Here is a 25,280-nt window from a genome sequence, read left to right as displayed (position 1 = left end):
CTGCAGCCATGAAATTAAAAGACGCTTACTCCTTGGAAGAAAAGTTATGACCAACCTAGATAGCATATTCAAAAGCAGAGACATTGCTTTTCCGACTAAGGTCCGTCTAGTCAAGGCTATGGTTTTTCCTGTGGTCATGTATGGATGTGAGAGTTGGACTGTGAAGAAGGCTGAGCGTTGAAGAATTGATGCTTTTGAACTGTGATGTTGGAGAAGACACTTGAGAGTCCCTTGGACTGCAAGGAGATCCAACCAGTCCATTCTGAAGGAGATCAGCCCTGGGATTTTTTTGGAAGGAATGATGCTAAAGCTGAAGCTCCAGTACTTTGGCCACCTAATGCAAAGAGTTGACTCATTGGAAAAGATTCTGATGCTGGGAGGGATTTGGGGCAGGAGGAGAAGGGGACGACAGAGGATGAGATGGCTGGATGGCATCACGGACTCGATGGACGTCAGTCTGAGTGAACTCCGGGAGTTGGTGATGGACAGGGAGGCCTGGTGTGCTGTGATTCATGAGGTCACAATGAGTTGGACACAACTGAGCGACTGAACTGAAGTTTCACAGAATCATCTTTCAGGATTTGAAATAGCTCAACTGGTTTTCCATCACCCCCACTAGCTTTGCTCGTAGTGATGCTTTCTAAGGCCCACTTGACTTCACATTCCAGGATGTCTGGCTCTAGGTGAGTGATCACACCATCGTGATTATCTGGGTCATGAAGATCCTTTTGTACAGTTCTTCTGTGTATTCTTGCCATCTCTTCTTAATATCTTCTGCTTCTGTTAGGTCCAGACCATTTCTGTCCTTTATTGAGCCCATCTTTGCATGAAATATTCCCTTGGTATCTCTAATTTTCTTGAAGAGATCTCTAGTCTTTCCTATTCTGTTGTTTTCCTCTATTTCTTTGCATTGATCGCTGAAGAAGGCTTTCTTATCTCTTCTTGCTATTCTTTGGAACTCTGCATTCAGATGCTTATATCTTTCCTTTTCTCCTTGGCTTTTCGCTTCTCTTCTTTTCACAGCTATTTATAAGGCCTCCTGAGACAGCCACTTTGCTTTATTGCATTTCTTTTCCATGGAGATGGTCTTGATCCCTGTCTCCTGTACAATGTCACGAACCTCATTCCATAGTTCATCAGGCACTCTATCTATCAGATCTAGGCCCTTAAATCTATTTCTCACTTCCACTGTATAATCATAAGGGTAACACCTGTTACTCCAGGTGTTTCTTGACTTCCTACTTTTGCATTCCATTCCCCTAGAATGAAAAGGACATCTTTTTGGGGTGTTAGCTCTAAAAGGTCTTGTAGGTCTTCATAGAACTGTTCAACTTCAGCTTCTTCAGCATTCCTGGTTGGGGCATAGACTTGGATAACTGTGATATTGAATGGTTTGCCTTGGAGACGAACAGAGATCATTCTGTTGTTTTTGAGATTGCATCCAAGTACTGCATTTCGGAATCTTCAGGTGACCATGATGGCTACACCATATCTTCTGAGGGATTCCTGCCCACAGTAGTAGATATAATGGTCATCTGAGTTAAATTCACCCATTCCAGTCCATTTTAGTTTGCTGATTCCTAGAATGTCGACGTCCACTCTTGCCATCTCCTGTTTGACCACTTCCAATTTGCCTTGATTCATGGACCTGACATTCCAGGTTCCTATGCAATATTGCTCTTTACAGCATCAGACCTTGCTTCTATCACTAGTCGCATCCACAGCTGGGTATTGTTGTTGCTTTGGCTCCATCCCTTCATTCTTTCTGGAGTTATTTCTCCACTGACCTCCAGTAGCATATTGGGCACCTACTGACCTGGGGAGTACCTGTTTCAGTATCCTATCATTTAGGTTAGCCCTCTTGAAAATACTTCTCACTGTTTTAAGATAAGCCTACAGATAAATAAGGAAGACAGAGGGTAAAGGAGCCTGGCTTGCTGCAGTCCATGGAGTCACCAGGAGTCAGACAAAACTTAGGGACTGAACAAGATAACAACACAGATAAAAAAAGGCGTAAATCGTCCACCTAATCTCATGGAACTTCTCCCAAGCCTGTGAGAATAGGATTCTTAATGTCATTTTTAATATAAGGAAACTGAAGCTAGTTATGATGAATAAATGGCCCTAGGTCATCCAACAAGGGAGGTAATTTAGACCTAGCCCAGATCTCTCCTTCACTCCCAAGCCCCAGGCTTCCCAAAGTGGGTGGGAACGTGGCAGAACATTTTCCCTTTTAATTGTTACTTAGTCAGGTTCAGTTCAGTTCAGTCGCTCAGTCGTGTCCGACTCTTTTCGACCCTATTGATTACAGCATGCCAGGCCTCTCTGTCCATCACCCACTCCCGGAGTTTACCCAAACTCATGTCCATTGAGTTGGTGATGCCATCCAATCATCTCATCCTCTGTCATCCCCTTCTCTTAATGTTATTGAAATAAAACTAGCTGTCAAACTCATGATTTCAATGGGAACTCTAAATTTGGCCTTAAAATGCTTTTAAGTTTAAAAAATAGGTTCTGATATGTTGAGATAAGGCTCTAGGCCCAAGCTGGGGCTGCTCTGCTGCCATGGTGGTGAACCAAAGGTGGATGCGTGGTGGCCGTCGTCGCTCTGCTGACCAGAAACACAGCGCATACAGTTGGTTACGTGGTGGCCGTCGTCGCTCTGCTGACCAGAAACACAGCGCATACAGTTGGTTACGTGGTGGCCGTCCTCAATCTGCTGACCAGAAACGCAGCGTATACAGTTGGTTGCCACCCTGCCCCCTCAAAACACACTTGGCCCACACACCCCCGCCCCGCTCTAGACTTACATCCTTATTCCTTCTCACCCCAAACAACAAAGCAACAAAGACACAGCACAGCCAAAACTAAATAAATACAATGTTACAGGAGGAAAAAGAAGAAAGCTGGAAGTTTGCTATATTAGTACCAGAGAAAGTAAACTGGAGAGCAGGGGATATTATCAGGAATAAAAAGAAGTATCTAAAACGGCAAGGTGGCCAACTCATCAAGAAGACAAAGCAGCCCTACACGGACGTGTACACGATACGGAACTTCAGGGTACACGAAAGAAGCGATAAAACAGAGAGAGACAAATCCATCGTTAGAGCTCGAAGCTGCCAACATGTGCCTCTCAGCAACTGAGAGCACACAGGGACAGAAAATCAGAAACGTTTTCAAAGATTGGAGCAATGCCCGGGACCCACTGGATCTCGGCGATGCTTCCTGAACACTCATCCCCAGCGGCATTCAGGGAACGTGCACCGAGGGAGCCCACATTCTTGGCCACAGATCTCAACACAGTTTCAGAAGCACTGAAACCATACAAAGTATGTTCCCTGGGGAATTCCCTGGTGAGGACTCCGTGCTCTCCCCGCAGAGGGCCCGAGTCTGATCTCTGGTCGGGAAGCTTAGATCACACAAGCAGCATGGCCAAAATAAAACCCAAGAAGCAAAGTCCGTTCTCTGCTCACAACACAATTAAACCAGAAGCCAGATTTGGAGACATATCCGAAAAACCCTCAAATAGGTGCATCCTAAGACCAGATCTCCAAACAAACTACAGATCTGAGAAGAAATCATAATGGAAATTAGGAAACATTTTCAAAGGAGAACACAACATATTATAATTTGTGGGATGTAACTAAAGTAGCGCTTAGAGGGAAAATCACGGCGTTAAATTCGGATGCTGTCATCCTGGCCCCTCCGGCCCACAGCTCCCCACCGACCTCTCACCGCTGTCTCAGGACCACTCCTTGGATGGTTATTTCATAAGGTTTGCAAACTGTTGCTTATCTAATGTTATTGAACCGTCTGCATGTATTGGCTAGAATTATTTTATAAATAAGAGCTTTCCCTCATCAACAGTTTGGTTACCTTGAAATATAAAGATAAAATTAAAAAGGCAAGATTCACTGTATTGCTTCAGTCTTTTGTCTATTTTCAGAATGAGGCAGTGCCCCAGCAATGTTCACCTGTGAGCAACAGGATTTTTAAAACACAGCATAACGAACAAATGAACTTAAACCTGTCAAACATATACAGCTTTTTATTCCTTTTGAGGCTCCAACTATTCCGGCAGGGGGCCTCTTGCAATCCTCCCGACTCCTTCCCAACAACTTATTACAAAAATTTTCCGACATACAGATATGTTGAGAGAATTTTCCAGTGAACAGTTGCAAGCCTGCCACCTAGATGTCACAATCAGCACTTTTCTGTGACCAGCGTCACCACTGCCACTGTTTCATCAATCCCTTTTCAGCTGAACGTGTATCCTCCTAGGCTTGTTTCTATGTATTTCACATATTTATCTAATGCATTAGTCAGTGCAGGCTGCCATAACAAAATGCCACAGCCCGGAAGACTCAACACAACACATTTATTTCTCACTGTTCCAGAGGCTGGACGTCCAAGATCAAGGTGCTGGCAGGTTTGGCGTCTCCTGAGGCCTCTCTCAAGAGCTGGGCTCGGGCTGCAGCCAACGAGGCTGGACTGGGGACGGAGGGCCGTCTCCATTTCAGGGGTCTGGGAGCCGGGTGCTGATTGGCCAGGGATTGAAACTCCTCCACACAGGGGCCCTCCTCAGAGCGGGCCCCTCCATGGGCTGCTTGGGTGTCCTCGGGGAAAGGTGGCTAGCTTCCTTCAGACCCAGCGGCCCAAGAGAGAGAGCCAGGTGGAAGCTTATCATTTTTAGGACCCACACTTGGAAGTCACATGGCATCACTCCTGGCACCACGCGTTTGTTGGACATGAGCGATCAGGGGCACTCACACTTGAGGAGGGCAGGGCTTGGCTCCTCCTTCTAGAAACTTTCTGGCTGCACTTCATGGCATGTAGGACTCAGTTCCCCAACCAGGGATCCAACCCACACACCCAGGAGTGGAAGCATCGAGTCTTAACACTGGGCAGCCAGGGAGGCCCCCTAGCTTCCCCTGCTGAGAGGGGTGCCAAAGGATTCCTGACTCTACGGCACATGTACTTTCAGCCCCACTTCTGTGGTGTTTGACTCCTGACAGTCCCCCCACAGCACTGGGACTCTGAGACAAGAACTGCAAACGCCTCCTCCCTGCTGAACCCCCCACACAGAGCGCCTCCCACTCTGGCCCTGATATACTCTGAACTTTCCCCTCAGCACTCCTCAAACTCTGGAGGGTGGAGGAACTGCGGATGGTCTTGCTGCTTTTCTTGCTAGAACACTGCGGCACGTACTTTGAAAATACACTTTTTTTTTTTGGCATCATGAGCACATTCATAATTTTACCTGCAGAATAAGATAGGAGTCCTTCCCCTGGGAAATAGTAATGAGCGGCTAATATTTACAATACCTGCACACCGGAAAAGTCTTCCCTAAGAAACATGTAGCTGCCCAGCTAGGGTCAGCTGTTTTCAAGCTTTCTGTGAATATCCACTTATTAAGGGGCTTCCCAGGTGGCTCAGTGGTAACGAATCCGCCTGCCAATGCAGGAGAGGAGGGTTCCATCTCCGGGTCGGGCAGATCCCCCGGAGGAGGAAATGGCAACCCACTGCAGTATTCTGGCCCGAAAAATCGCACGGACAGAGGAGCCTGGCGGGCTACCGTCCATGGGGTCACAGAGTCGGACACGACTGAGCGCACACACATTCACTTATCACTCACTTCTGTGCCACCAAGAACACCTTCCAGAAGAAAAGCGCGGGCAGAGCCCAGCAGCCTGTGAAAACGGCGGAAGAAACCAGAAAATAGGAGCGTAATTCTGACGGCCAGGAACAGTGAGTTTCCCTTCCGAAGCCCGCCCCTGGAGCACGCACCTCATTTCACAGGTGAGGAGACCGAGGCAGAGAGGCCGTGGGGCCTGCCCACAGCTGCAAAGGCCGAAAGACGGAGCATCGGGACTCACAGGTAGGCAGCCTGAGAGCCCTGGTTCTCTCCTCTTGTCCTGTCAGCTGAGGTAACATACACCCAGCACTCCGTTCACAGTGTTATCCATTTTTCAGAGCAGAGTTCCGAGGCACGAAGCGCGTTCACCCTGTCGGCAGCCGGCACCCGATCCGTCTTCCCAAACTGTCCCAAACTCCCGTCCCGCCTGCCGCCGCAGCACCGCCTTCTTTTTTAGAACTAAAACATTTACATTGAGCGGTGGCCCGCGTGCTCCGCAAAATCCAAAAGACAGAGATGCAAACGCGGTACACCTGCCAGGGTCTCCGCGCCGCCGCGCCTCAGGTACCTCAGCACCTGGCCGCGCAGGCCCCGCCCTCTAGCCCGCCCGCGGCGGCCCCGCCCACAGGCCCCGCCCCTCGCGCCTGGCCCCGCCCCGCCCCGTGGCCGCGCTCCCGCGCGTCAGGGGGCGGAGGCCCGCGCGGGTCGAACCATGGTGACCATCAGAATGGGGAAAGGCGGAATTACAGCCGCCGCGGTGAACGTGGGTGTGCGGGGTCAGAGCAGCGCTCGTCCATTTCTGTGTTGCGCCGGGCGGTCGTCCCTGTAGCAGCCCGCGCCTTCCCTGGCTCGCCAGGTAGTCCTTCTGTGTTTTGGAATCGCCCATTCTTTTGCCCAGTCAGTAGACGAGTCTAAACGCCGGCGTGTAGAGGTGGAACTTGGTAACGTAAGTTGAACTGTTTGGCGAAAGGCCAAGATATCCCAACCGAAGTAGTCTGTGCCAGCCTTCCGGCCGGCGCCAGTGTGCAAGCGGAGGGCACTGCGGCGCGCCGCGCCGGGCGGACGCCTGCCGCCTCCCCGCGGCTTCGCAGGTGGTCTCTCCCCGCCGCGCGGCCTGACGGGAGGAGGCCGCGGCGCCGCCATGTTGGGCGGAACCATCCGCTGCCTGAGGCGGGGCAGCCTGGTTCTCAAGCCGCCGGTGGGCTGACCGAGACAGGGCCGCTGCTCGGCCTGGGCCCGGCGCTCGCGGCGCGGGCGCCGTCGCGAGCCCCGGCGGACACCGCCCGGCCCCGCGAGCCCGCCCGGGCGCGCGGGGCGGCGTCAGGGCGCGCGCGCCCCCCCGTGCCCGTGGGCGGCCCCGCCGCACGCACATGGCCGGGAGGTAGGCGCGCGGTGCGGCCTGGGAGAGTCGGAAGCGCGGCGAGACCGGGCGAGGCGGCAGCGCGGGGCCATGCAGGACGCGGAGAACGTGGCGGCGCCCGAGGCGGCCGAGCAGCGCGCCGAGCCGGGGCCGGGGCAGCCGGCCGCCGAGCCGTCGCCGGGGGCGGAGGTGGCGCGGCCCGGCGTGCAGGAGGCGGCGGGCGGCGAGGACGCGGAGGCGGAGGCCGCGCCCGGGCCTGAGCGGCCGGCCGAGCCCGCGGCCGACGGGGACGAGAGGGCCGACGCGGCCCCCGGCGCCACCCCGCCGCCGCCCGAGGAGTCCTCGGCCCCGCTGGCAGGCGAGGCCCCGGCGGAGCGGGCGCAGGACGCGGCGGCCGAGGCCGGGTCCGAGGGCGCGGGCGGGGAGCCGGACGGCGCGGCGGAGGACGGCGGCGCGGACGAGCCCTCCTTCAGCGACCCCGAGGACTTCGTGGACGACGTGAGCGAGGAAGGTGAGGCGGCGGGGCCGCGCCGCACCGAGGTTCCCGGTCCCCCGCCAGACTCCCCGCACCGGGGGAAGGCTTCCGTGAGCGCCTGGACCGCCGTCTTTTCTCCGAAAGAAGGAGGGGAGCAGAGGGAGACGACCTGGCGAGCCAGGCACGGGCCCTGCAGCCGGGAGGTTGGAGGGCGGCGAGGGCCGGCGGCGGGCCCGCGGGAGCCGTGGCCGAGTGTGCAGGGGTGTGGTCAGCAGGGCCCGGCCAGGCAGGAGCTCCACGTGCTGCACGGTCCCGGGTGACAGCCCTTCCTCTGAGGTCCGGCTGCCCCGAGTGACCCGCCAGGCCTGCCTGTCAGAGGCCTGCGACTGACTCGGTGCCGTGTCCGTAGGGGTGGACGGACGCTGTCTTGGGAGTGGGCAGAGCGGAGTGTCAGACTTCTGATTTGTTTTTGTTTTTGCGTTGTTTTTAAGCCGTTGTAACTTTTCAGGCTGGGAGCACATCAATGGATTCCTCTGCATATTGGCCACGCTATTAAAATGGGAAGAATGAGTAAAACACCATTGAAATAGCCGATGAAACACCAGAAAAATAAGATGTTACCACGTAGAGATAGATTGGCAGGGGAGTGTGCCTGATCACTGAGATTGAGTGAGAATCATAAAGAATTTCACATGAGAAAGTTTAGAGAACATAGAGTTGTTTGACTTTGAAACATAGCTTATTTTAAAACTCTTTATCAAATACTTTTTTTTTCTTCCAGTTTTATTGAGTTGTAACTGATGCACGGCACTGTATAGGTTTGGGATATGCCGCATAATGACTTCCTTGAAACAATCTTAAAGGTTATTGTCAGCATGGCCTTATACTTTGTTTCATGAGACACAAGACATTTCCGCATGAAAAGCAGGAAAGGCTGCACTTTTCCTGAGCGTGAGGACTTGGGAGCCGCTGACCCAGTCAAAGCCCCTCACCCATTCACCTCTAAGAGAATGTGTTTCCTGGGGAGTCGCTTGCTGAAAACCCATGGGCAGTGTTGCTTGGTAGCCCATCCCCAGTCCCCCCAGCTTAGACCACTGTTCTTTTTCACTGCACCAGTTTTTCTTATATTTTAAAATCTAAGTTGTGGTTTTTAAGCTCATTTTGAGTCCTTCAGTGTTCACTTTTTCTAAGTATTATTTGAACACACCTGATTCACACAGGGTTTCTGCACGGTGTGACAGGATGCTGGCGTAAGCACGGGCCAGCCAGGCCAGGTGACTGCTGGCAGGGCCTCTGGAAGCGCTTGCGATGCTGATATTTCTTCAGAGGGACCTGTGAGGCTCCTGGTCCTAAGGAACTAAAATTGAGCGAGCCGTCTGTCTTCTCGAGGCCAGTAGTTGTAGTCAGGAGGTCATGTGTTTTCTGTTTCATGAGAACCGTCCTATAGAGTCAGAGAGCGATGCTCAAGGTACCGGTTCTTGTGAAAATGGACTGGGCCTCCTGACGAGCCCTCTCGCACACTCCGAAGCTGCAGCGCCTCTGTCTGCCCCTCCCTCCCTGACACAGGCGACCTGTGCCACACGGTTGCGTCTTAAACACAGCGTTCTTGGTCCTTGATGCTCAACCAAGCAAACGTGTGGTGAAGATTTTGACCAAATGTCTTCGCTGCTTCAGCCTTGAGACTTGCATTTCTTGTATTTCTCCTGGAGTCAGATTGGAAATCCATGAGCCAAGAGTAGCCGGATGCGTGGGCCGTGATGAGAAGGAAGTGTTCTCATGTGGTGACTGTGCTCATTCCCCTACTGTGTATGGGCGGGTTCTTACAAAGCTAGACCCTTCAAAGTTGTGGGAAGGAGTCCACGGTTTGTATAAAAGCTGAGCTTCTTCCTGTAAACCTTGTAAATTCAGATCAGGCTTAACAGGTGATATAGTAGTTGGGTAAGTCAGCTTTAACAGTAACCCAAGCAGCTGACTCCGGCTCTGTAGGGAAGATGCCCTAATCTGCCTCTTTCTCAGTTTCCTCTTTGTTTGGTCATGATTTTAGCTTCATTGAAATTTTAGTGGCAGTTCTTTCATCTAAGGTAACATTTCCAGTATCATTCGTAAAGGTGTTGGAATTCATTAGAGGTAGTTTATAACAGGACTTGCCTTTGGAAATTACCCTTTTTCCTTTTAAAAACACTTTTTATTATTGAAAATTTCAACCACTAAAGTGGAGGGAATTCACCTCAACTTTTGAAAATAAAATACAGCAAAGAATATTTTCTGACGTGTCCTTTATAACATGTTGAAATACTTAAAAACTAGTCATAATTAGGTTCTAGAACACACAGATACACAGATAATAAACCTTTGTTCTTCAGCTGTTGTTTAAAAATTACCTTGGACATTCATTTTGCCTGTAGAGACAGTCCTGAAATTGTGATGGTTTGAATTACAATGGTTCAAAAATGAGTTTATTGGGAAGTAACCCCATCATAAGTCAAGGAAGGTCTGTGTTACTGAGAGCACTTAAGATTTGGGTCCTGTGATTTTAATTTCTGTTCTGTGACGTGAACAGAATGCACTTTGAGCTTTTGCATGAAGTTATGAAAATACCAGTTGACATTTCTTGCTACGTTCCGAGCACTGTTCTAAGCGTTTACAGTCTAACATCTGAATGGCTGGTGTCTCCCAGTGGTAATACTGCTGGGTATTCTGTCCAGCTGGAGGCACCTGACCTACAGGCCTCATCCCTCGCGCGCTTTCATGGACCCTGTAGCCTCCAGTCGCCTGGTCTAACTGCCAGTCGCCGTCCCACGCGGTGTTGAAACAAGGCTGCTTTTCGTACAGAACCTTGGGTGATGAGTCTGTGACAGGTGGGTCAGAGAAGGCTCACCACAAGCGTTCCTCAGCTCACTTGGTTTTGTTTTTTTTCTGGTAAAAGTCCATCCTCTTTGCTTCTTCACTGTTAAAGGCTCTTTTTTAAAAATTCATTTGGGGATAGAGGGGAAAGTTTTTAAAATTTTTTAAAAAATTCATTTAATATTGTCAATTATTGACATGTCTTGACTGTTAGGGGGTGTGTAAAGAGTTCAGTTCTCCCAGTTATTTCAAGTTTAAATTTTTAGTCAAGCCAGGGCTGTGATATTTTAACGTTCAGAGCAAAAGCACTCAGATTAATTATTCATTTTTTACTTTTTGGAAATGTGTTCAGTGTGCTAACCTGGTGCATTAACTTGGTCAGAGAAAGTAAACTTGGCACACCTTTCCCTCCTGCAGAGTTACTGGGGGACGTGCTCAAAGACCGGCCGCAGGAAGCAGACGGAATTGATTCGGTGATTGTGGTCGACAATGTGCCTCAGGTGGGGCCCGACCGCCTGGAGAAACTCAAAAACGTCATCCATAAGATCTTCTCCAAGTTTGGGAAAATCACAAACGATTTCTATCCAGAGGAGGACGGAAGGACAAAAGGGTGAGTGATGTCCTCCAACAGGGACGTGTGGTTGGCTTTTTTCTTGGCCGCTGACACCGTGAAGGCGATGGTGTGCCGTGGGAGCCTCGGGGCCGGGACCATCAACCGGGCAGGGACCATCAACGGGGCAGGGCAGGGGGAGACCTGGGCGTCTGCTTCTGAGTTGGGTTTTGTGAGTCGGCTGCTGAGCTGCTGGGACATGAGAGCCTGGGCTCTTCTCTCCTTGAACAGTGATTGATCAGAGGTAGATCGTAGGCAAATAAGTATGCTTTTCTCCCACATTTTAACATCTGAAATGGGGGTATTTCTTAGAGTCTAGAAGAAAGCATTGTGTCATTGTTCAGTTAGTAACTTTTTTATGCTGTTACCTAAGATATTGTGTCTTTTAAAAGCGACAGTGTGAGGTATGTGTCCTGCAGTCTGCTTTCTAAATTCAGCATCAGGCTTTCTGTGTTGGTAATGTAGTTCCGATTGCTTCTGTGTGAATGCTGTGGTGCTCTGTCATGGGACAGTTTGTCTGTCTTCCTGTCGATCGACTGGATCAGCGGCTGAGACAGTCCTGTGCCTGTCCTCTCGTGAGTACAGGAGAGTGCGCGCCCGCAGCGCCTCTGGGCAAGTCCCGGTGGAGCCCGAGCGGCCATTCCCGGCTTGTTCTCGGCCGGCAGCAACCGGAGCTCTGCTGGCTGCTCCATACACTTGTCAGACTTTCTCCGTTAAGATGTCGTGAAAACGTCAGCCTCTGAGTATGGGCAAAGTCATCTTTTATGAGACAGGAATGAGAAAGTGGTATAAGCTTCATTTTTTAATTTCAGATTTTAGAAACTGCCTAGAACAGTTTTAGCTTCTTGGGAAACTGATCACACACAGGCAGCGCTTCTTACATTTGCTGCTTCGGAAAGGTGGGAGGGTGGCTTTTTCCGGAGCAGTTGCATGTGTGATTTGTATTAAAATGAAACATTCTCTGAGAGCCTTTGTGATTTTCCCTGTAATACACAGTATCAGACTATTCCTGTTTTTTATAAATAGCTTTGTTGAAAGATGCTTGACAGTCAAGTCAGAGAGTTTTAAAGTATACAATTTCATAAGTTTTGATGAACATGTACATCCTTAAAACGGTTGCCATAGTCAGGGTAGTGAGCATTTTGGTTAATTTTAGAGGCACCGGATCTTGTGTTTGGATTCTGTTCATGTTTAGAGCTGCTCTGCTAGGGACCTGACTGCTTTCGGGACGTGGCAAGCAAACGGGTCATGGATGCTCGTGGGGTGTACAAGCTCTGCGGGGCCTGGGTGTGTGGAGCATGACCTGCTTGCTCTTCGGGTCTGCATGCTTGTGAGTTACCCTCTCCCTCGATTCAGGTATATTTTCCTGGAATACGCTTCCCCCGCCCACGCGTTGGACGCTGTGAAGAATGCTGATGGCTACAAGCTCGACAAGCAGCACACGTTCAGGGTCAACCTCTTCACTGATTTTGACAAGTGAGCTCTGACTCGGCCCAGGAGAACCTGGACGTCTTCCTGAGCATGCGTGGCCAGGCCTTTCTGCCCCAGGGGGCCGGGGTACTTAGTGGTCTTTCAGGAGGCTGCACTCTCCCGTCAGACAGTGCAGGGTGGTTTCATATCCCCGGCCAGGTGCTCCCCTCCCCCGCCCAGCACCCCTCGCCAATGATGACCAAGCAAAGGCTGTCCTCCCCCTTTGCGGGAGGGACGCAGTACTGTCTGGCCAAGGACCACTCACCCTCGTGGTCATCTGTTGTGTCACTGATCTTCCAGGTACATGACCATCAGTGACGAATGGGATATTCCAGAGAAGCAACCTTTCAAAGACCTGGTATGTTGCATAAAATCTGTATGTAACTAGAAGAAGTGGTGGCTAGCCTCTTGCCTTGAGTGGTGACTCCTTAGGAATCCACGGTGCTGAGTGAATTCGTCATGGTGCTAAGTGCGACGCTTACGAATACAAGTTTTCTTTGGCCAAAATTAGGGAAACGTCCTCCATCCCTTGTGCTTGGCTCCTTCAGGGAAACCTGCGCTACTGGCTCGAAGAGGCTGAGTGCAGAGATCAGTACAGCGTGATCTTCGAGAGCGGGGACCGCACCTCCATATTCTGGAACGATGTGAAGGACCCGGTCTCCATCGAGGAGAGAGCGGTGGGTATTTGCTGCCGGGCAGGGGCTCCTTGCTGGGTTTCCTCAACAAGGAAGGGGCGGTGGGGCCCCTGGCGGTCCAGCAGGTAGGACTCTGCACTCTCAGTGCCGTGGGCCTGGGCTCGACCTCTGATTAGGGAACTGAGATCCCACAGGCCACATGGCACGGCCGGAAGGAGAAAGAGGAGCTTGTACCAGGGCGGGTGAAGTGTCACGTGCTTTGAGGTTACCCGTCTTGACAGCAGCTTTTATTCTTCTAGCTTTGAAAGAAGTGCTAAGAAGTGAATAGGCTTCCCGTGTCTTTAGTTAAAAGTTTGGGAACTGAATTCGTCATAGACTTCGGAGCCTTTGTGTTTGGCTCCTTTGTTGCGTTGACACTGGCGCTGGCTTTTTCCACAGCGATGGACAGAGACATACGTGCGTTGGTCTCCTAAGGGCACCTACCTGGCCACCTTTCACCAGCGAGGCATTGCTCTGTGGGGGGGAGAGAAATTCAAACAGATCCAGAGATTCAGCCACCAAGGGGTCCAGCTTATCGATTTCTCACCTTGTGAAAGGTAAGCTGTTACAGCATGGCAGATGGAGTGCTGCCAGCCCTCTAGAGGACTTTCTAAGGCTTCATTTCGCAGTAGTTCCCACTGTGAAGCAGAATCGGCGTAAGAGAGCACAGAGGATTCCCGTGTGCTCTTTACCGTGGTGGGCTATGTCTGGCTGCCTTTGCTTTATCACCTCCTCTCCCCACACGTATGCGTAAACGCCCGTCATCTGACGAGGGCCTGAGCGCCCGCGGCCGTTGGTGTCCGCTGCGGGGCCCAGCTGTTAACCTGATCAGTCCAGGGAAAGAAAGTGTGAGCATGCCGCACCACGCCTTCTGCTAGCGCATGCCGCGGACTTTCGTTGGGAAGCCGCTAGGTCTTTCCTTGTCCAGATTTTATCAGCGCAACGTTGTAAGGTGACCCTCGGAGTATGCCGTGGTGCCAGGCAGGACTGAGCGGTGTGTGCCGTGGTGGTTCTGCTCTGTCTTTAGAGTGGGCTCTCTGGCCGGGAGGGCATTTTGAGGGAGCCTGGAGGGCTGGAGAAGGTGCTGGCTGCACGACTCTTGACTGCTTGTCCCAGGAGTCTCCCTCCCTCGTGCCTGGAGTCACGCTCGGGAGCAGAAGCCCGTCACTCCCGCCACGGCTGGTCCTCGCTGCACCCTCACAGGAGAGGAGGCGGGGTGCAGGGGGTGATGCTGCGCCCTCTGCTGCAGGTACCTGGTGACCTTCAGCCCCCTGATGGACACTCAGGATGACCCTCAGGCCATCATCATCTGGGACATCCTCACCGGGCAGAAGAAGAGGGGTTTCCACTGTGAGAGCTCAGCCCACTGGCCTATCTTTAAGTGAGTGGACCCGGGTAGCCACGGTGGCCTCTGTGCCCCCCTCTTCATCGACCAGCTTGGCACTTCTTTTTTTCTCCTCAGGTGGAGCCACGATGGTAAATTTTTTGCCAGAATGACGCTCGATACTCTGAGTATCTATGAAACTCCCGTAAGTGGCTGATTTGATTGCCTGAGCTGAGCTGCCCTGCCGGGAGCTGTTGCAGGCGCAGAGCTTTCCTTAGCTTGAGGGGTGGCCGAGAGAGAGGGTGGCCTCCGGTCTTCGGGCCTTGCAGGTTCTTGGGCCCTGGATCGGGTCTCTGCTGCCACGGGGAGCTGGGGGGGGCAGTGGTTGGAACGGGCCCTGGGAGGGTGTCTTACTGCTCTGGGCGACTGGTGCCCAGTTGGTCTGTCGCCCTGTGCCGGCACTGCTCCCCCAGCAAGCTCATGCCATGAAGAACTGCACGTGCTGCTGAGGCAGTGGGCTGGCTGACGCCGCTGCCCCCGTTTCTCCCGCAGTCGATGGGCCTCTTGGACAAGAAGAGCTTGAAGATCTCCGGCATAAAGTGAGTGGCCCGCAGCGCGGGGGGCAGCGGGCTCGACTGCCCGCTTCAGCACTCGGCTCCTGTACTCTGGGAGAGAGCGCTGGCGCCAGTCACAGGGCACGGGGCTGTCACCGCGGGCTTGGGCCTGTCACGGGGCATGGGGCTATCACTGGGCACAGGGTTGTCACCATGGGCTCGGGCCTGTCACTGGGCACGGGGGTGTCACCGCGGGCTCATGCCTGTCACGGGGCACGGGGCTGTCACCGCGGGCTCGCGCCAGTCACGGGGCACGGCGGTGTCACCGCAGGCTCGTGCCTGCCGCCACGGGCTGCTCGTTGGTGGCCATGTCAGCATTTCCTGCTCCTGCTCGTAGGGGCGTCTTGAGGGCTGCTCCCTTTCCTGTTCCCGCCTGGGGACCAAACACTCGGGCATAGTCTTTGAGGAAGAGGAGTCTCTTCTTTGAAGTCGGGGGTCTCCATGTCAGTCTGATGGTCTGTGCCATGGGTTTGCTTGGCCTCTGAGCTGTGGCTGGTTTGATCTGTCAAAGAGTAGGCACGTCTTTGTCTGCTTGAAATCTCGGGGCGGTGAGAAGTCCTAGCAGCGCCGGGGATGCGCGCGTTTCTTCCTGCTCTGTTGTATTTATATATTGGGCAGAATTATGGCTTATAATTAACACTGGGCGTTAATTCGCAGTAAAAGCAAAAGTGAAGATGCTCTGCGTGGACAGAACTCGTGAATTGTTTGTGAACGCAACTTTTAAACTTTTGCAGTGAAGAGAATTGCCCCTACTTCCCTTCTCGTACATTTCTTAATCTGGAGTTTTCTCCCTTTGACCTCTTAATGAATGTTCAGAAATCACATAGCTGGTTCATCAACCGAAAGTTTCTTTTACTTGCCTTGTGGTTTAGAGTGTCAGTGCGGTTTCAGAGCCTGGGGCTTGACCCACCACCCACGTGACCCCCATGCTGGTGGGTGGTGGTATCAGTACCTCACTCCTCACTGGCACAGTGAGCCTGGCAAAGCCCCGTTGTCCTGGGGACAGAGCAGGCTGCACAGGACGCCCAGGGTAGGCCTCGGGGGTGGGCCCTCAGGGTGCTGTTGCCACTGCCATTCCGGGAGGTGAGCGTGCCAGCGCCCTGCGTTGCACAGGGAGTGAGCCCTTTCACTCCTGTGCCTCCTCATCGTGGCTCAGCCGGTCCTGGTAAACGTTTTATTTTCTTCTGCAGAGATTTTTCTTGGTCCCCCGGTGGTAACATAATAGCCTTTTGGGTGCCTGAAGATAAAGATATTCCAGCCAGGGTAACCCTGATGCAGCTGCCCACCAGGCAAGAGATCAGAGTCAGGAACCTCTTCAACGTCGTGGACTGCAAGCTGCACTGGCAGAAGAACGGGGACTACTTGTGTGTGAAAGTGGACAGGACGCCCAAAGGCACCCAGGTGAGTGGGCACCAGCGGGCAGGGCCCTTCCTGCTGCAGCTCAGTTTGGGGGGGCGGGGCGGTGTTCATGGGTTTTTTTGGTTCAAACTTAAGACTTTTTTCAGGCCCGCCTGGCACCAAAAGTTAGCTGTCGCATCAGGGCTAGCACTGTGACCCTCTTCCGGCGGAGGAGTGCAGTCTTTCCTGTAGACTGAGCGGGTAACGCGCCGCTTAGCTGGCACAGGTCAGAGCTCTCGAGAGAACACCGGGGAGCCTCCAGACACCCGCCTTCCTTCTCTGCAGGTGTTAAAACAGTGCTTTGTTTTCTTCAGGTTTTTCTTTTGAAACGCAGAGTAGCATGCTTGACACAGGCCTGCGTCCAGACTGTTTGTCTGCCTCATGTAACACTTGTTTGTACACAGGCGCGTGGTTTTTTTCCTTCTAATGGAAATCTTGCTTTCACAGCGAGTTTCTGAGGTGTGTGGTCACGTGGCCGTGCAGCAGCCACCACTGTCTTAACTCCAGAGTGTTTCCATCTCCCCCAGAAGAAACCCCCCGCGCCAGCCGTCACGGGCTCCTGACACCCTGTCACCTGCTTGCCCGCCCCTGTCTCTGGGCGCCCCTGTTCTGGACGTTTCTCACGAGTGGAGTCACACGCTGCAGCCTTCCGTGTCTGGCCTCCTCCCCTGAGCGCGGGGTGCAGGCCCGTCCAGGTGGCGCCCTGAGCTCGTCCCTCATCGTTTCCACGGCTGAGCCTGTTTACTGTGTTATATCGTGTTTGCCCATTTATCCTTTGGTGGGCATGTGGGTTGTTTCCACCTTTTGGCTATCACGGATAATGCAGCTTTTTACATGAACATAGCTGTTCCACTGTTTTGAAATAATAGTTGGATCAGTCCCAGCTGGTGGGCCTTCGGGACACTACAGAAGGTTTGCAGAGAGGTCACAATATGGATCCTTGGGCCCGTCTGCTGGAGGTGACCTCAGGGCAGGTCTAGGGTCTGGGCTGGGGCCGAGGGACCGCTGCTTCTCCGGACACTGTGCCCGTCTCCGCCTTCATCAGCGTTTGAGAGCTCGTCTCACCACTTCAGTCACTGCCAGTTTTCACGTCTCTAACAGGCGTATACGTTTAATCTTTCATTAACTTAAGTTGTCCTTTGAGTCTTCCTCATGCTTGGTTTTCAGAATGCCACCCCTTCTTTTTTCTTTTAAACAGGGTGTTGTCACAAATTTTGAAATTTTCCGGATGAGAGAAAAACAGGTGCCTGTTGACGTGGTCGAGATGAAAGGCAAGTGCCTCCGTCCTGTCCTGAGGTTGAGTAGCTGCCGAGCTGTCACGCCTACTCGTAGCGCTTCCCTGCGAGTTCACAGCCAGGCAGGCTGGCTGAGGCCAGGCGTCTCTGTGTTACAGAGCCTACGTCGGGTCACGGTTTCTCTGTCCTTCCCAGCTTCAGTCTCTTAGCCTTTCCAGTTGCCAGGTGAAGAGACGCCCCCTTTTTTTCATTCACACCATGTGATCTGCTTACATAGCAGAGGGACACAGGTTCGAGCCTGGTTTCACGCTTAGAGAGTGTGAAGAGCAGGTTTTCATCATACACCCAGCAACGCAGCTAAGAGCTTGTCCTCTTACATAGGAAGGTTCTCAGTTGAGTAGCGGTATTTTGGGTTTTTGGACTCCTAAAAACTGGAGACGCTGTCTCTGCCTTTAGGTGGAACGTTTGGCGTGTATATCCTGTTTTGCTGGGGAGAGGAGGAAGGGAAGGGAAGGTGCTGCCTGGGAGAGGGCATGACCCCTGTGTGCCGTGCGGAGAGTGAGGGGCACATCCACAGGCCGGCCCGCCCGTGGCAGGAGCCTGGGGTAAAGTGGGGCCCGCCCGCCGGCCACGGCGGCTCCGCAGGGCTCAGCGTGCTGTCTTTGTGCCCGTGCTGCTTGTGGGCCTTTCAATGAACCTGAGAATCTGGGGCATCTCTTGTTGAGCAGCCTTAACGGAAAATGACGTTCTGTGACCAAGGAGCTCGCCCTCTCTTCTGGCCCTAGAAACCATCATTGCCTTCGCTTGGGAGCCGAACGGAAGTAAGTTTGCTGTGCTGCACGGGGAGGCGCCCCGGATATCCGCCTCCTTCTACCACGTGAAGAGCAACGGGAAGATCGAGCTCATCAGTAAGCGGCCGAGTGGGAGCCCAGGGGCAGAGCTCGGTTACTGCTCCTGGGAGAGTGCTTGGCTGGACAGAGCGTCCTGTGGGCAGCTGGTGGTGGGCGAGGGAGTTTGCTGCAAAGGACGGGCCTTCTGTGCACTCCCGAGCGGCGGTGTGTGTGACATCGTCATTCTGTGATGTCGCCAACTGGCTGTCACAAAACTGAGTGTATTATTACTTCCCTTTGTCATGAAAGGACATTTGGACAGCTGAAGAGTCATGGCCTCCTGTTGTAAAGTAGGTTATGATGCAGCAAGCGTACAAGTGCCTCTGCTTTCCAGGCACCCCGCAACCCTGCCTCCCCTTGCAGGGTCAGCCTGCAGGCCACCACAGTGCTGGGGACTGCTCAGGATCCTTTCCATCCTGCCCGTCCCTATCAGGGCGGTGCTGCCCCCCTCCCCACCCTGCCCCTCCCTCCTGAGTAAAGAGATGAGGGCCAGGCCCCACCCCTTCAGGAGTGAGCATTGGGTTGGCATTGGGAGAGATGGTGGAATTAGCTTCTTTCAGTTAAAAAGTGAGTCGCTAGAATGGATTTCTAGGCTGTTGGGGTCACGTATCTCTGAGAATCTGGGGGAAACTGGACTCCTTGCCCTGGTGGTGCGTCCCCACGGTGACACTGCCTGCGTGGGGTGTTTTGTCTGATTGCACCGTCAAGTGCAGTGCTAGCGTTACTTAACGCAGCACCGCAGTTTCAGAACCCCTCCAGGCCCCCAAACTACGAGGCGCGGCGCCTCACAGAGTCCCGTGTGCACACCCGCGGGGTGGCCCTGTCTCGGCTGCACGCTGACCTCTGACCCTCTCCTTCCAGAGATGTTCGACAAGCAGCAGGCCAACACCATCTTCTGGAGCCCCCAGGGGCAGTTCGTCGTGCTGGCTGGCCTGCGGAGGTGGGTTCCGCTGATGCCCTGTGCGGGGCTGGGGGAGACCGTGACCCCGGCTCTGGCCCCGAAGGTTGCTCTGCCGCCTCCCTGCGAGTGCGGGGCAGGTGCTCCCAAGGGCGTCCCGGCCTGGGTGGATCGTGCGGTGTCTCCATCCTGCTGCCCAGACGTGGCCAGGACCAGGCCCCTTGCAGACGCTTCCACCGGGGACTTCGGAACGCAGGACCTCCTCCTGGTGGCCCAGTCCCCCGGTGTAAATGCCGCGCGTCCGTGTGGGAAGGGGGTTTGGTCAGGCTGGGAGCCCGTCTTGCCCTCTGCTGGGTGTGCCCACGAGCCTCTGGGCGTTCACCCCCTTGCTCCCCACCTGGCTGTGCAGCAGGCTGTGCAGAGCCTGGACAGGGGTGCGGGGCCTCCTCTGGGCTGGCGGGGCTCCCCGCCTCACTGTGGGTGCCTCGCGCTGGGGTTTGGCAGCTCAGCCTCTGCCAGCCTCTCCTCTGGGAGCCTGTGTTCCCTGTGCGTCATCTGTGTCCCTGTGGGCATTGCCACGTCCACGATCAGGCGGGACAGTGGGCTCCCGAGCGCAAGCCTGCTCGCCCGAGCTGGGGGCGGCACAGACGCGGCTCTCGGTGACGCCAGCCGCGCTGTCTCCCCAGCATGAACGGCGCCCTGGCGTTTGTCGACACCTCGGACTGCACGGTCATGAACATCGCTGAGCACTACATGGCCTCCGACGTGGAGTGGGACCCCACTGGGCGCTACGTCGTCACCTCCGTGTCCTGGTGGAGCCACAAGGTGCGGGGGTCCCGAGCGCCCTGCCTGCTCTGCCTCAGGGCCTCGCCCTCACCCCAGGACTGCAGTTCTGGGTGGTGGGGCTTCCGGCCGTTCCGGGGTCCCCAGCCTGGTCCCTCTGTCCCTCCCCGGTGTTCGCATGGGCCCCCACTCCACAGCGTGACACGCCTTCATTGTCGTTAGCCATTCGCTGTCCTCTCTTCCTGCTGGCTTGAGCCGTTAGGAGGACGGGCCGTTTCTCCCGAGCCACATCCCCAGCATCTGAAACTGCTGGCACATTGTCAGCCTTCAGTCAGGATTTGCTGACCGAATTGGCATGTGAGAAAACACGTCATTTCTGTTTCTAATTTCCTGAAAAGATCATCCTCTCTGTCTTCAGCGAAAGATCTGAGGGTGTGTTGGTTGGAATAGATGCAGGACTCAGCGCTTGCAGGATCCGCTGTGAAGTCTGCCAGGGAAGGGGCTTCTCGGCCTGGGGCCTCCCTGGGCAGGCGGAATCTGTGTGAGCTGGCCCTCTCCTGGGCGGGGAGCCGCTTCCTCTGGGTCTGGGGAGAGCCAGGGCCTGAGGAGTCTGTGCTGCACAAGCCACAGTCTACTGTTTTCACAAGCCCAGCGTTTCCACTGCTGGTGAAATTTGCTCAAGATCCTTCTGTATATTTAATGACTTTTTACTGATTGAGGTGTTCACAGTTGAACCAGCTCATACACGTTTACCAGTTGAGACAGAGTGATTGTGTTTAATGAAGTTTCAGGAGCAAGAGCTTTGCGAATGTGGCTGGAAACTGTCTTGAATGACACCCTTGTGTTCGGGTCAGGGCGTGTGGACCGTGCCCAGGCCTGTCCAGAGGCCACCTCACCGAGGCCCGCCCTGACACTGCAGATCCTCTGAGCATGCTGACCACTCTGCTTCCTGCCCCCGAGGGCTGGTCTGCAGCGGAGTCCGCCAGGGCGTGGGCGCCGCTTCCTTCACCGAGAAGGGCTCGGTACAGAGGCGTCTGCTGAGCCGTGGTGGCGTGGCTGGCAGGCTGTGCTCCGGCTCAGGTGCTCTGTTGGCACTGTTCCGGCTGCTGCACACGCCAGGTGCATGCTCCTAGCTGCCTGTCCTCCACGGTCCTCCCCTGCTCACCGTGTCCCCCCAGTACCGACAACACTGGCAAGGGATTGGTTCTCAGATATCTGCTGAGTGTCATGGTGAATTTTGCCGGTTCTGTTGACAGGATTCAGGGTCTCCTGGGGTCTCCTGTGGTCACCTGGTGGAGTGGGCAGCTAGTGAGGCTCCATTCTCTTCCAGGTGGACAACGCCTACTGGCTGTGGACCTTCCAGGGCCGCCTTCTGCAGAAGAACAGCAAGGACCGCTTCTGCCAGCTGCTCTGGAGGCCTCGGCCCCCCACGCTCCTGGGCCAGGATCAGGTCAAGGTCTGGCTTTCCTCGTCAGCTGCAGGGACGTGGCAGTGGCCGCCACGAAGTGAGGGTTTCCTTCCTGATACTGTCAGGGTGACGGGCGTGGAGCTGTGGCTCTCACAGCAAACCCTTTGAGGAGATGTGGAGCAGTGAGAACCAAAGGGAAGAGGGTGGTTTCAGCGGAGGAGACAGATTCTCGGGTTCTGAGGCCACGTCAGAACCGTTGTAGGAAGTTTGCGGAAACGGAGAGGTGGGTTGTAGGAAGTTTGTGGAAATGGAGGGGATGGGCCGCTGGAAAGTCCTGGTGGGACTGTAAGACGTGGGATTTACGTAACTCTGGTGGGACACGTGTTTATCAGGGCTGTTCTGAGGGACAAGTGTAAATCCCGGGGAAGGAAGGCTGCCGGTGGGAAACGTGGAGGCCAGCGCCGCGTCGAGCGTTCAGGTGGCTGCGCTCTGCTGGGCGCTGCCGCTGCAGCCGTGAGGGACATGTCTGTGCCTCTTAGCTTTGAATGTGCTGATCCTGAGGGACTTATCTTTGTTTCAGCAAATTAAAAAGGATCTGAAGAAATACTCCAAGATCTTTGAACAGAAGGATCGTTTGAGCCAGTCCAAAGCCTCAAAGGTTAGCCCTGTCCCCAGGCATGAGGGAAGCCCCCAGATAGTCCTGTCCCCTCACAGCAGAGAGGCCAGCACGAGGCCGGGGGACAGACCCCAGGGTTGGATCCGTCCACAGGAGGGCGTGGTGGAGGGGCTGCCAGAGGAAGCTGAGGGCGAGCAGACGACGCCCGGCACTCCCGCCCTGCAGCCTCTGGTGGAGCCCTACGTTGTCCTGTCCGTCAGGCTGGGCCCCGCTGACCGTGTTTCATTTCCACTTGGTTGAGCAAAGTGAAGGCAGGGGTGTGAGGGAAGTGCTCGTCCTGTGAGTCCCCTCAATTCTGCACGCAGGAGTTAGTGGAGAGAAGGCGGACCATGATGGAGGATTTCCGGAGATACCGGAAAATGGCGCAGGAGCTCTACATGGAGCAGAAAAATGCGCGGCTAGAGTTACGAGGAGGTAACTTTGTTAGCCCAAGACACACCTCTTACAGCATATAGTTAAGATACTTTTCCCCTTTTGGATCTTTTGCCAGGTTTTTCGGAAAACATCAAGTGTTGCCTAACTTAAAAGCAGCTGCTTTTTTCTGGCCGCACCTGTGGCTCGTGGGGTCCTAGCGCTCTGACGGGGGGTGGCCCTGGGCTCGGGTGGTCAGCAGGGACCCTAACCCTGGACCGCCAGGGAAGTCCTCTTAAAAGGATTGTAAACAGTCTGTGAAGGCTCCTGACAAGAGCTGAGCTTCCTGCTGCCTGCAGGCCACGGCCATGGGCCTGTCTGTGCAGGGGACCTTGCGGTTTTCACACTGGCCTGTGGGGGGGGGCGTCTCCCACGGGTTTGTGCCCCACGTGACCAGCAGACCCCCTCAGGCGTGGACACCGACGAGCTGGACAGCAACGTAGACGACTGGGAGGAGGAGACCATCGAGTTCTTCGTCACCGAAGAGATCATTCCCCTTGGCAATCAGGAGTGATCCGGGAGCACCGGTAAGCCTGGACGGGGAGCAGGTGGCGTCCCGTTTAGTGTTCCTTCCTGCTCCACTCTGCACGCGAGAAGGTGGTGAGTGAAGCCCAGTTTCCTGGACCCAGCATTAGCCACATCCTTGCCTGTGAGCCGTGAGGACTCTGATGAGACCTGGTGTCTGGAGCTCTACATCGAGCACTCTGGGCCTTGAGCTCCACCTTTAGGGAGCGATATTCCTCTAAAACCCAGTAGGGTTTGGCCATGGGCAAGAGTGGGGCCAAAAGAGGCTTTGGGAAGAAGACGGGGGTGCCCGTCAGATGGTGCCTCACCAGCCGCAGCACCTGCGTGGTCTGGACAAGAGCCTCCAAAATCCTGTCAGCTGTGGCTTGAACTAGGCTTCAGTGACAGACAGGGCTGCTTTCAGAGCTGGCGTCTGTGTCCGTTGGGGGTGGGGGCACCGGGCTGTCTGGCCGCGTGGTCCCCGTGGCAGGGGGCACGGGGGTGGAGGCTGCCCCGTCCAGGCAGCCGCCTGTCCGCTGACCAGCCTGCCGCCGCACCTCGTCAGGGTGGAGGGTGAGCTGTGCCTCCTGTTGCAGTGTCGCCGCGCGCTGTGCTGGGCCGAGCTCGCCCTTTGCAGAAAGCCTGCACGCCCCGAGTTTCCACCTGTGCTCTGTTGCTCTGGCCCGAGGGCGCGCCTGGAAGTCGCCATCTCCACACGTCGCTGTGCCTTTCAGCCCCCGGCGTCTGCTGCAGCGGAGGCGTGGCGGCGCTGCCCCTCGGGGACCTCACGCGCCACAGACGGTGCCTGCACAGCCACGCGGGGCACCCGTGCGCCCCCCGCCATTCAGGCTGTGACAGGTTCTCTCAACAGGCTGAACGCGGAAATAAAGCAAATGTGTGTGAAAAAGCCGTCTCTCTCCTCTTTGAACGTAGACAGCGGCCGTGACCTGGGTGCCTCTTCTGTCCGCCGCAGTAGCAGCTGCGTTGGGCCCGTGGCCAGCACGAGGGCCGCCAGCCCCCCGGGGTCCACTCCTCAGCTGAGCTCTGGGAGGTGGTGCCTCAGCCCAGACAGTTCCTTCTTCCTGTTTCGCTTCCTGCGCTTGCCAGTTCACCTGATGAGAAGGAACCCTTTGGCCTTTTCCTCAGTTACGCAGGTGTGAAGACTGACACTGTCGGTTGCCACGGGGTCCTGTTTGAACGGTAACTCTCCCCTCCCAGGAGGGACTGAGCAAATCGTGTAACTCGCCCATTGTCACCGCAGTGTCTTGCTGTCCTTGGTGCCTTGTGAAACGGCAGTTCCTCCACGTCTGTCTTTCTCCCAGAACCTGAAGTTTAGTTTGAAAGGCAGTGAAGCCTGGAATTCACAGCCGTGACCGGTACTGTGTGCAGACCTAAGACACCCTGGGGGGCCAGGGACAGGCAGCCGTCGGCCCCGTGGCTCAGCTGGCTGGCGCGAAGTGGTCCCTAGCCCACCGGAACCCCAGGGACCCCCAGGCTGGCAGGCCGCCCGCCCCCGCCTGGCCTCCCCCGTGCGCCAGGCGCTGCAGGCTCCTCTCCGGAGCCCGTGCTTTCTCCGAGCACCGCTGCCTCCAGCTCCTCACCCTGCTGAGAATCACCGTGGTTCTTGTGTCCCATCCTGTTCCTCAAACCTTGCTGTGTCCTAATTTCATGGCCCTAGGAAGGAACACGCACACGGTTCTATCATTTTAACAGATTTTTAACAGAGCTTTTAAATAACCAACTTTTCACTGTTTTAAACTGGCTAGTTGTAACTTTTACATAGTTTGTGAATAAAGATTTCTTAAGCACTTGTACTTGCCTTCTCTCTTCTGTAGGACTAACTGGGCGTCCTGGGGCTGGCCTTTTGTGGAGCCATTTCCTGACCCACCCGGTGGGGTGGGGGTAGGGCAGGGTCCTCAGCGTGTAGCTCGGGCCCCAGGTAGGCTCTGGGCTCCTGGCCGCCCGCACAGTACTTGTCTCTGTCGTGCTGCGGGGCAGCCAGGGTTGAGGGATTTGCCTTCATGGGGGAACCCTGTGACGTGGACTCGAAAGCAAGTTCCCAGTGGGTCAG

At 54.8% G+C, this 25,280-nt stretch overlaps 2 protein-coding genes across 5 annotated transcripts in view; one reads left to right on the top strand and one right to left on the bottom strand.

Annotated features, from left to right (window-relative positions):
• Positions 1–6,280, bottom strand: part of SNX8 (sorting nexin 8) — a 70,066-nt gene extending 63,786 nt beyond the window's left edge. Inside the window, exon 1 of the mRNA XM_060406094.1 lies at positions 5,788–6,280. The gene's annotated coding sequence lies outside the window, so the exon portion shown is untranslated. The remainder of the gene's footprint in view (positions 1–5,787) is intronic.
• Positions 6,281–6,313: 33 nt separating this feature from the next.
• EIF3B (eukaryotic translation initiation factor 3 subunit B) lies at positions 6,314–25,023 on the top strand. Of its 4 annotated transcripts, none has more exons than XM_042240603.2 (19): positions 6,314–6,491; positions 10,732–10,924; positions 12,281–12,400; positions 12,695–12,752; positions 12,943–13,071; positions 13,468–13,625; positions 14,318–14,449; positions 14,531–14,597; positions 14,945–14,991; positions 16,197–16,407; positions 17,603–17,675; positions 18,425–18,547; positions 19,391–19,469; positions 20,114–20,252; positions 21,541–21,666; positions 22,199–22,276; positions 22,600–22,708; positions 23,116–23,232; positions 23,806–25,023. In XM_042240603.2, exons 4-18 carry the CDS (start codon positions 12,699–12,701, stop codon positions 23,217–23,219), a joined length of 1,629 nt encoding a protein of 542 aa, XP_042096537.1. In that variant the 5' UTR covers positions 6,314–6,491; positions 10,732–10,924; positions 12,281–12,400; positions 12,695–12,698; the 3' UTR covers positions 23,220–23,232; positions 23,806–25,023. The 4 variants fall into 4 exon arrangements, with proteins under 4 accessions (XP_042096537.1, XP_060262071.1, XP_027817731.1 ...); XM_060406088.1 differs by lacking the exon at positions 6,314–6,491 and adding an exon at positions 6,536–6,581; XM_027961930.2 differs by lacking the exon at positions 6,314–6,491 and adding an exon at positions 7,046–7,506.
• The last annotated feature ends 257 nt before the right edge of the window (positions 25,024–25,280 follow it).

The sequence above is a fragment of the Ovis aries genome, chromosome 24 (assembly GCF_016772045.2).
Source record: "Ovis aries strain OAR_USU_Benz2616 breed Rambouillet chromosome 24, ARS-UI_Ramb_v3.0, whole genome shotgun sequence".
In the NCBI taxonomy this organism is placed as follows: Eukaryota; Metazoa; Chordata; class Mammalia; order Artiodactyla; family Bovidae; genus Ovis; species Ovis aries.
This window is presented reverse-complemented; position numbering and strand designations above follow the sequence as displayed.